The sequence below is a fragment of the Electrona antarctica genome, assembly GCF_951216825.1.
Source record: "Electrona antarctica genome assembly, chromosome: 22".
In the NCBI taxonomy this organism is placed as follows: Eukaryota; Metazoa; Chordata; class Actinopteri; order Myctophiformes; family Myctophidae; genus Electrona; species Electrona antarctica.
The window spans coordinates 24639661-24651326 of record NC_136805.1 but is presented as its reverse complement, the minus strand read 5'-3'; the positions used below and the strand labels follow the sequence as shown (position 1 = coordinate 24651326).

The window sequence follows — 11666 nt, the reverse complement described above, 5'->3', positions numbered from 1 at the left end:
TTTGCAGCCTAGGTGCCCGGACCGCTATGCCAGCAGCCCGGGTCAGTCTCTTGTTTTTCAATTGGGAGCCAGGATAAATCTCTCAGGGCAGTGTAACTCACCTCCAGTGTCAGGGTCATGGAAATTAGGGTCGAGGCCTTTGTCCAGGACCTTTGCTATCTTCTCCACAGCTCCTGTTTGAACGTACTCAAGGAACTTTTTCAGATTGGCCTGAAAAGGAGGTAGAATTCCCTCGTTTGTAAAAGCAATGGCATTGTAAAACTGGTACTTTCAATAGACTTGTAACGGATACCTTGGTGCTCAGTTTGGAGAGGATTTTCTCATCCAGATTTGTCTGTTTGTAAACCCTGGTTTTGTACCTAAACTGTGGAACATAAATAAAACAAAAAGATTAATGTATTCTTTTTCTTTTTTTTTAAGGTGTGTATTATATCCATAAGCTTATACAGATCAGTCAATATACAATTTACAATTTAGGCATAGCAGACGCTCTTAATCCAGAGCGATTTACATTAAGCAAGAACAAAAAAGCATGGCAATATATCATATACATAGGCCTACAAAGTAGTTGAATCATACATAAACTAAGAACAGTGGAATATCTATATAATGAAACTATGCATAGTGCTATGTTTACATAAAATGCTATAAGTCTACATAAACTGCTATCTAAGTCTACATAAAATGCTATCTAAGTTACATAAGTTGAGCCTTTGCATACGCCTGTAGAAGGTCGAGGCTAGGGCAAGTACTACTAAGTGCTATGGGCTAAGATGGAGTCTGAAGAGGCGCGTTTTCAGACTGCGGCGGAAGATTGGGAGTGAATCTGTAGTTCTGAATGATTGCAATGGGAAGTGCTTTCCATAGTTTTGGAGCCAGAAGGGAGAAGAGTTTGGGACGTGTGGAGCGTTGATTGACCCGGCTTTCCCTGCATCGGCTGATCTGAGCGCAATATACACAGCACCAGGGAGAGATCAATTTGTGATAGACTATATTCAACCTAAGCCTAATTATTTTAGTATTATATCAGCTGAGTTATACTTGCATTGTGTCACGCACTGAAAATAGCCAATCTATGAGCTCCTGAGTTTGTTAACCTCTTTTCAGTGCGCGATGCTGGATAACTACTAAGTATAAATCAGGCTTAGCTCTTATCCGGTGTTTCACGTGCTGTTCCCTCTGGGCATCAATAAAGTTTGATCTTATCCTATCTTATTTAAATTTGATCAGAGCCTGTGTGTTGCTAGCGAGTTGCTTGTGTGGTCACTAATGTAGATTGTATTGACTGAAAGATCACAGGAACAACAGCTGGGTGAACTCTCACTTTGTGATCCGTGATGTCACAGACAGTACACAAAGCCATATTTAAAATAGCCTACATGTTTCCCCAACTACTGTATGTGGTTTTCTGCTTTCAACACAAATTATGAACATATTTCTGAGCCCACAGTTTTAATGTAAATTCACCTGCAGAGGGCACTGTAACATCGTTGTACAGTGTGTGTGAGTAAACCATAGTAGAAATCTATGGCATGTCACACCCATTCACAACAACCCACTTAAAAGCCACTGTTGGGGAAACAACCTTCAGTTTAGAATGAGTAGGTTACATCTCTACAGTTGGGTGCCACCGATATTGTCCCTTATCATTTGACCCATTTAGGCCTGACCTCAACATTTTAAAAAATCCTTCTAAATCCTCCAGTTTTCTGAAATAAATATTTTCACGATTTTTCAAAAATAGCAGACCTACAAGCTCGTAGCGCGCCACTCGGTGGCACGCTATGAGCTTGTAGATCTGCTATTTTTCAATAGCTAAATTATAACATAATGTTTAAAACACCAAAAGGGGTTCCCGCCCAAAATGGGTTAACTGTCCTTTTGCGCAGATCACGCAAACCTCAGCAAAAAGAAAAGGACAATATCGATGGCCTCCAACTGTACATCTATAGCAGTGGCTGTACTGTTGGTTTTCATTGTAGCCATTTAATAATAGACCCTTTCCACAGCAGCCATTTTGACACAGTAGGGTAAACACAGCTACTTGACCTGAATGGAATGATGCTAATTAAGGAGGTTCTGTTCCATTCAGGTCAGAGTCATGGTGCTAAATGTGGAACATGAATATGTATAATAGTACCATCATGATATTAGACTGGATATTGTCTGTGATTTGGGATACTGTACTACTGTGATATGACATAAACGTGTTCCATAGAATATAAATATCGGATCGGGAAAAATCAGTAGCGGCAGATGCTCGGAATCAGATCGGAAGCAAAAAAATGTGATCCCTATACAGTAACTCTGAGTATAAAACTAGAAAAAGGGAAGTGCCAATGCAAACAATTTCCCATCTCCAATAATTCAGTCCACTGATGTCACAGAACTGCATCTTCTTTTTTTCTTCCTTTTCTTTCCTTCTAAATTTAGAGTAGCCAATTACCCCCATTTTTCTCCCTAATTTAGTCATTGTGCAAAAACCGGTGCCACCCAAGCTCATAATGAGTACATGCAGTGACAAATATCACCCTTGCCGCCCGGCATCCCTCCCCGAACACTCTCAAAGGGCACCTACGGACGGCTGCAATTCGAAACAGGCCCCCGTAAAATCTGACCACCCACCCCCTTTTCCCCTCACTGTATATGTTCTTTTTCCCTTTTTACCTCCTCTTTGATGATTTCCTGTTTTTGGCTATATAGAAGTGTATATTTGTACGCCTCTAAATGTTATGATGAATTGAACATGGTGGACCCTATTGTAAACAAGTGTAATGCTTTATGGTGTTGTCCACAGTTAACAGTCTTGTATTGAGTAGTGCTTGAAATGTACTGTAATCCTCCAAACTGTTAATAAATTATTCAATCAATCAATCAATCAATCAATCAAACACGGACCAATTGGGTTCGCATAGACGCACTAAAATGCTGGATGAACAGAACTGCATTTTCATTGATTGTGAAACCTCAAGCTTTCAGGAAAATAACGGCAGTCAATGCCTAAACGATTCGAGAGATATCACACTCCCAATTACAAGTTGTTTCAAGACACATTTACAGCAATGCTGTAATACAGCATTATGTTACATGACATTTAATACATAATAAGTCAAATCTAATGTATCACTCTGTCTTATATGACCATATCCCTTGTTTATTTTCAGTGAGCAAGTATCAATTTGAGGTAAAAGTCCACTTTCTTTGGCCCTGTATGCCTCTGCATCCCCATACAGTGTATAAGGGTTTGAGAGTGCAGCACCAGCTCCCACTTATTGGAGTTCAAACAATGTCCCTAATGTTAATGACAATGAAGACAGGTATGCCATACAGTACTGTACCTCCAGGTAAGGTACCCCTTGCTCGAAGGACTGTGGGTAGTCTCGCAGGGGGCGCTCCTCGTCCAAGAACATGGCCTCTCTTCCTTCCCCAGCTGGCTGGAAGAGGCCATAGTTATGGACGTCCCACAGGGGCTCGCTGAGGGAACAGATAATCTGCTGTTTGGCGCCCCACACCAGGAAGTCAGGGTCAAACTGGAGACACCTCTGAAAGATAAGGTATAAAATAAGTGTACTGTGCATGTGTGCGCACACGCGTCCATCTGCATTTGATTGGAGTGGTCTCCTTACACACACACACACGTGTTAGCAGGTCACTGAAGTCAGCATGGGTAGACATATAAAATGGCATCTATTATTAGGTTATGAATAAGCTCGACTGCACTGCCTGTGCGCGAGTTAGTGTTTTATGTGTGCATTAGAATGGAGCACGTGCGTGTGCGCGCACACGCTTACCGGTATGTGTGCTGCATATGAATGTATTTTATCTAAATAATGTATCAGCTGCCATATTCATTGAAGTAAGATGACTTACAGGAGGTGGACTGGTTATTCAAGCCACATTATGCAGTACTGTTTGTTTTCAACCAGATGGAGAAGTTGGGATTCTCTATACTGGGTAGAAATATCTACTTGGCTATTTTTCTGCTTTTATCCTCCCATACATTAAACTTAGATCTCCGCAATATGAGAGAAGAAAGTGGAGAAGTCGTATAGAGAGTAAAGCCTCTTTGCGTCTTGCGTCTGTGTGCGAGCATACGAGACTGGCTGGCTATGGTCACAGTCCACAATATCTTTGATGTTGTATGTGCATCTGGTGTGGACCTAATTAGATTTCATGGTGATGCATGTGCTCCATTCATATTTCGCCCAAGGATTATGTCCAACGCATTTCCTGGGGAAAAGGACAAGCTTTACATTTTCGCCCCAATTAAGGCCGGAGCCGCACAGAGTTCACCTGGCAGGGCATTTACAAGGCGACTGTAGTGTCTGAATGAGATATGGATTTATGCTATTGTTCCATTCTGGTGACCTGTGAGTAAAACGGCAGAGCTCAGCACAATTCTACGTCCCCTGTAAACCCCCCACCACACACACACACACACACACACACACACACACACACACACACACACACACACACACACACACACACACACACACACACACACACACACACACACACACACACACACACACACACACACACACACACACACACACACACACACACACACACACCTCTCCCTCCCCCACCTCTCCCCACCAGGTCGCTCTGTGTGATGCTGTAGCCAACACTATTGGCATGGCAACCGGTTCATTAGAGCAGCCAGGCACCCGTTGCCGTAGCAATGTCTCTTGGTGTCTCGATGGGAGGTAAACCGCATGAGGGTGTGCGTGTGTGTGTGTGTGTGTGTGTGTGTGTGTGTGTGTGTGTGTTTGGGGGGGGGGGCACTTTAGTGAGATGGTGTAGTTGTAGTGTAAACATTTCGTTGCTGTCAAGCTGAAACCTTGTATCTCCATGTTTAAAAATGTTATGTTTTTTTGTAAATGCCCTAGACTGGGTAGGGGGTAGGTGATATTGGTTATTTCACACACACTCCTGTATGGGCTGGGGCGGCCTCAACCTGCCAGTTGAGTCACCTGAGTGTTGGGTGGGAGGAGTATGACGAAAGCTCTAGGTCCTCCTGGTGGGGGCTCCTCAATGGCAAGTAAGTCAGAAATGTGTAAGGGGAGGAATTAATTGGCATAATGACTAAATTGGTAAGCAAAAAGGGGGGAGAGATAATTGTCTACTCTAAATACAAATATAATATTTTGGACATACTGAGCTTTTCACCCGACAGTGACGATATGTATAGGATGGAGGATGCAAGTGTTGTCTGAGTGGCACCATTCCGTTATCAATGACTGAGACATGATTCCTGCAATTTAAGTTTGTAAATACATCGAAGATGCGAATGTAGTTTCAACCCTCAACCACTACACTCTCCAGTTGGCGGGTCAGCAGTGATTGGCCAAGTCATTGCTCCTCTCCTCCAGGCTTCCAGCTATAGACAAGTCCACGGTGGGGCACCCCAGGCGCAGCCACCACCAAGGCCAACAGGGAAGTAAGAAACCTGCCGGCCAGGTGCAGCAAACCAGCGCTGACCACACTCCAGTGACCGCTGCGCCCAGGGCACCCCCCCGCGGACCGCCCACTGTCTTTTCGCTCCTGCCAGAACGAAAAGGAAGCTCTCTCTGCCTTGTGCGTTCTTGGGGGATAGCAGGCACTGAGAGGTCTCTAGGACTATGGTTTGCCTCCTGCCTAGTGTCCTCCTACGTCTCACCAGACTGTTCGTCTGTGCGGTGTGCATGTATCCGTCCTTGTCCACACTTGGCCTTACTCTGGTGTATTTGAGTCAAGGGAGCCTTCTCTGCGTCAACATTTAAGTAGAGTTGTTCTCATGGTGGGGTTTTGTTATTCCTACTATCTCTCTCTGATTATAACCTCTCTCCTTCTTTCTCATTCTCTTTCTCTCTCCATCAAACTGTGTTTCTAATATTCTCTCCTTCTCCCAGCGCCCCTTTAATCTTTTCCGATTACATTTCAGCTGAGATTTAGCTTGCTTAATGTTTGTAAGCGGTGGGCGGTATAGGAGCGTGTCAGCCAGTGGCTGACACAGTGCCCCGAGACCAACACAAATGGTTTACACACATTTGCGCCTGCCTCCACTGTCCCTCCCCTTCCCCTCCCCTCTCTGGCCCACTGCAAACTCATTAAACCCTTATTAGATAATTAGCAACTACTGTTATATTGAGAGCAGATTAGCTGACATGTGGAACAGCCAGAATGTTCAGGGAGTTGGAAGACGGAGAGAGAGTAACTTGGGGGGAGGGGTTGCATGGGGTTGCATGCATTGTCACCTGGATGTGGAGTGTGTGGGCCCAGCCAATTCTCACTTACCTCCACCCCAATACAGAGAGTACTTGACTGTACAGTATATGGGTGCCAGCCTCAGTCATAAAAATGGTAATTATAATTACAAGTGGGCCCAGTGACAGTTATACTTTTAATGAGGTTGCATTTGAAAACTCTACTCTTTTACATACAGCAGATGTTAGATACACTGGGTACATTCACCAGAACGAAAATAACATCGCCTGGATGCAACTGGGACGTATCCTCAGTGATGTATCCCAAGGTCATCGGGGTTTCTTCTGCTCTCACCAGGAGTACCGCCAGGACCTGTGCGTAGCACCAGACACTTGGGAGTGGTGGATTCTTGAGCCGCAATGGTTCTGCAGGCTCCACCGCTGGGCAACGGTAGTACTGCAGACTCCACTTGCGGCTCGAATGGCCCTCCTAAAGGCCTCATCGAAGGTTTTTGGGCTTCCTCCTCACGGAGGATGCAGGCTGGGGCTCTAACCCATACTGCTCCCGGGGTGCCGTCTACATTCCGGCTGTCACCCGTCTCTCCGGTGGTCACCAGACTATACCTGGTTGTCACATAGTCTTTTCCAATGAGTCACTACAAACAGAATACCTCAGAACGAAAATAACATCGCCTGGATGCAACTAGTCAATGGGTACTAGTCCCAGGTTGAAGTTCCATGTCTGCCCTGCTGAAGTGTCCTAGACCTAGAGTAAGTGATGAATCCTGGCTCCAAGGGGCACTGTTTTGTAGCTGGGTCTGCACTTCCACCTTTTAAAGATGTATTGTCTCCACCAGGCCAAAGACATGGGGAGAGAACATGTTTTGCACTCCGTTTTTGGTCTTTTTATGCCTATATTGATAGTACAGTAGATAGACAGAGAGAGGAGAATTTCATTTCCGAGCAAGTGACCAGATAATATGTCTAACCCGTAACCCCATATTATTGCAAGATCCCCGGTTCAAATCTGACTGGAGACCTGTGTTGCACATCATCACCACCCCCCTCCTCCCCTCCCCTCCCTTCTATCCATACTTTCCTGTATCTTTTCACTGTGAAATTGTATTATAAACACTGAAACAGAGACTTTCCCTATGGGAATCACTGGCATGCGGAGAGGAATTATAATATGAAAATAACAACAGGCAATGTGCTTAATGAACCTGTCCTTGAATGCTTACATAGTCATGCATATTGTAGCAGGCCCTGCAGTAGCAAGCCCAGTCACAACACAATACACCTACCGTTTGTTTGATGTCTGGGATTCCAATGCGGAACACCATCATAGTCAGGTGAGTGTCTTCCAATGGCCCTACTGTGGTCATGCTGCGCTCCATATGAGCCCGCCTCTTCTGCAATGCATTGGTTGTTCCGGGGTGATGGAGTTGCTGATTGGTTGCGATAACTTTATGATGATGATGATGCTGCTTATTCAATGGCTGATGGTGAGTGGGGACTTGATTGGAGTTACCCCTGTTCCCCGGGTTGGCCGACCTCAGTTGCCGCTCTGCCCTCTGCCTCCCGACAACAATGGCCGCCGGCTTGCCCCCATCGCTGCCTTTCCCTTCCCACGATTGTCGCCTGGACCTCAGCTCCAACTCCTCCAGTCCCTCCAGCCCTCCGTTCTCGTTGAAGCGTCCACCTTCCCACTGCTCGTCTTCCTCCTCCTCATCATCCCCGTCCTTGTCATCCTGTCCATGATAAAAGTGCTTGTTATTTCCCAGCATCCTTCGCTGAGCGGGGGGTCACTGCAGAGAGCGCAGAGGGACACTGCTGTCATGGCGACGTGGCGTCATGGCCGCCCCATGTGGCTCCCATGGCTTCATCCTCTGAAACATGCTGTGGAAGGCAGAAGCAATGAAGCAAGAGTGAAACTCAGAGGTTAGTCTGTACCACTTTAATCAGGAGTAGTGGAGTACCAATGCTCAACATCTCACTCTGCACCGCAAGAACTTACACAGCCAACAGGACCTCACTCTCTCGTGTGCTCACTGCACTGTGTGTGTGTGTGTGTGCGTGCGTGCGTGCGTGCGTGCGTGCGTGCGTGCGTGCGTGTGCGTGTGCGCGTGCGTAGGCGTAGGCGTGCATGCAGGTGTACGGTGTGTGCACGTGCACTGTAGTACTAATCGATGTCGAGGGTGCCATTCGAGGCATTTGAGGTAAAAGACAAGTCCAATAATAGAAGCACTAGCCAGAGGCAAAGCTGGTCCACATTTTTCCATTTAGCTGCTGGGAATGCATGCGGGAATAGCTATATATACATCCAATGAATTTGCATCACAGATTCATTGCTGGTGAGAGCGATATGAAACAGAATGTCTCGAGTGGTCAGGAATATTACTACTATTGAATTATCAAAACCCAACTACAGTTTCTAAGAGACGACCCTGGACTAATGACTTGCAGTATGAGCCGTTCAAAATGTATTCATCACTTTATTCTGCTGCAAATTCAACTGGTTGGTGCCTGTGCCGCTGTACTGTATGTTATCTTCTAGTTGAGTAAAATTTCGACTGGTTGGTGCATCTGTATACAGTATGTATACTCTATGTTACGTTCTAGTTCAGGTTGTAGTAGATAGGGTTTGGTGCAATAAGGTGCCATTACAGCCCTCTGCAAATTGGGGCCACTGTCAAAAGTCACCTTGATGGAGACATGCAGAAAATATAAAAGTGCATTCATACAATATAAACATAACAGACAGGTGTTTTTCTGCCAGACTTCCCTACAGAGATCTTGTATGTCAATCGGATTTTTTTTTACCAGTATAAATAAAGGTCACTTTTCTTTCCACTTACAGCACCACTCACTGGATCAAAGATACGCTGTACTTCCTCATGTTAGAGAAAATAAAATAAAAAGGGGCGCCACAAAGACTGTTTATGAAGTATGGATATGGAATGTCTTCTTTAACCATATTGTAAAGAGACAATCTAATTTCCCACTGTTCAGAGTCGCTTAATACTCTCAGCAGCACTCTCTGCACTGCAATCGTGCAATTATGACTTTTCTTACAAAAACATATTAAATAGCGTACTATTTTTATTGCCTTTTTATTGTATGTTGTTTCTCACTATCATTATGTACCGTTTTGTTTATCTTTACTTTTTTTTTAATATATCATACAGTATTGTAGGCCTACCGCTAATTATATCTAGTAAAAAAAGAAAACATCACACTTGTATGAAGTGAGGGGCACTCTTATCATCATACATCATCATACATTACATTCCGTGCTCAGCCAATCAAATCAGCACACACAAAGCACAAAGCTGTGCATAGGAGAGGAAACAAAAAGAAAGAAAGAAAGAAAGAAAGAAAGAAAACATACAGGCTACCATTTAATAATGAATTAATTACATTTTTATAGCGCTTTTCCAAGTGCTCAAAGACTGCCAGTGCCAGCGTCCTCACTTCCCACAGCTCACACCGACCAAATCATTGGAGGCAATGTAGGGTTCAGTGTCTTGCCCAAGGACACTTCGACATGTGGACAGTAGGAGCCGGGATTCGAACCGCCAACCGAGGGATCCACATCCACCCATTTAAGGTTATTCGTAACTATAAAATGTATATTGATTGAAACTTACAGTATATTTTAAATACAGAATTATGTTATGTACTGTACGTATAGTATACAGTACATTATACCGTACTAGACTGGTGCCCATTGGCCACCGGACTACTCAGGGATTTAGCTTAGCTTAGCTTTTATTTGTAACATATGTAATTCACATCTACCTTTTATTGCTCTTCTGATGTATTGTGATGTTTTCTTTTTTGAGTGGTGTAAACCACTCCTACAACTGGCTTTGTTAGTTTACGTGTCTGTCTGTCTGTCTGTGCTCAAAAAATGAGCACGGTTGCTATGGTCACCCAGTTCACACGGGTGTGATTTCATTACGTCAGACATTACGTCAGACCACAGCTGATCAGTCTATATAAGACCTTACACCACTCAGTTCACACAGGTGTGATTTTTGAGTGGTGTAAACCACTCCTACAACTGGCTTTGTTAGTCTGTCTGTCTGTCTGTGCGTAAAAAATGAGCATGGTTGCTACGGTCACCCAGTTCACACGGGTGTGATTTCATTACGTCAGACATTACGTCAGACCACAGCTGATCAGGCTATATAAGACCTTACACCACTCAGTTCACACAGGTGTGATTTTTTATATGATATTGTAATTACTTGACGACACTGAAAATGAGTTTGATTACTATCAGTGTAATAAATAGTTGAAAATGCATGCACCACCCTATTATGCAATACCTGTTGTACCAGTGTCAGAGTACCCCTTGTACCCGTCTGTCTGTCTGTGTCACTTTTATGCCCCTTTTATAAATGGGCAGGCCCATATATGGATATAAAGGTCGGATCGGTGTTCAGGACAACTGCCAATCTAACAGACTTGGCGACAGGCACGGCACTCCCATCTGGTTGTCTCCATGCCAATTTTGAAGTCGGCCAGTCGGATGTTTCTTGAGATATGAGAATTACAGACACACAGATAGAGATTTCACGCATTTATACTGTAGTTAGGATATAGCCTATACACACACACACACACACACACACACACACACACACACACACACACACACACACACACACACACACACACACACACACACACACATTCAGTAGTTTAGAACCATTAAGACACCCTGAGGGCGAGAAGCGACCTCGCCCTAAATGGCGTATATGGTTATCCAGGGTTAGATGAGGTCAGTGTCGTGATGGCCATATATGGTGGTGTGACGTCACGAGGCGTGACATATATGGAGGCGTGATGTCTCGAGGAGTGACCATATATGGAGGCGTGATGTCACGAGGAGTGACCATATATGGAGGCGTGATGTCATGAGGCGTGACCATATATGGAGGCGTGATGTCACGAGGCGTGACCATATATTCAGGTGTGATGTCATGAGGCGTGACCATATATGGAGGCGTGATGTCACGAGGCGTGACCATATATTCAGGTGTGATGTCACGAGGCGTGACCATATATGGACTATGGAGGCATGGGTGATTAACTAACTAACTGACGGATGGGAGATGCAGGTTTTCATAGTAAATGCGACCTACTGTATGGTCGCAAATTTCGCAATTAAACCTATCACACAGAAATTTGTTTTCTGTTTCTGAGGGGCCCCATAATAGGGGCGGCGGTGGCTCAGGGGTAGAGTGTCTGGATGGTAACCGCAAGGTTGCCAGTTCGAACCCGGGCTCCCCCAGAGTTAGTGTCGAAGTGTCCTTGAGCATGACACTGAACCCATTCACACTGTGTGTGAATGGGTGAATGTAATGCACAATCTATGTAAAGCGCCTTGGATAAAGGCGCTATATAAATGCACCATTTACTATTTTACCATTTACCTATATACAGCTTTTGTCCCCACACGTCTCA

General features: G+C 44.7%; 1 protein-coding gene across 1 annotated transcript in view; it reads right to left on the bottom strand.

Moving 5' to 3' along the window:
- Positions 1-8009, bottom strand: part of LOC306915733 (SH3 and multiple ankyrin repeat domains protein 1-like) — a gene marked incomplete at its 3' end in the record, with an annotated part of 41743 nt that extends 33734 nt beyond the window's left edge. The window contains exons 1-4 of the mRNA XM_079493307.1: positions 7496-8009; positions 3339-3542; positions 293-364; positions 102-210 (exon numbers count right to left, since the gene is read on the bottom strand). Of these exons, the coding sequence (XP_079349433.1) occupies positions 102-210; positions 293-364; positions 3339-3542; positions 7496-7978 (868 nt within the window). The 5' untranslated portion in view covers positions 7979-8009. The remainder of the gene's footprint in view (positions 1-101; positions 211-292; positions 365-3338; positions 3543-7495) is intronic.
- Positions 8010-11666: the final 3657 nt, after the last annotated feature.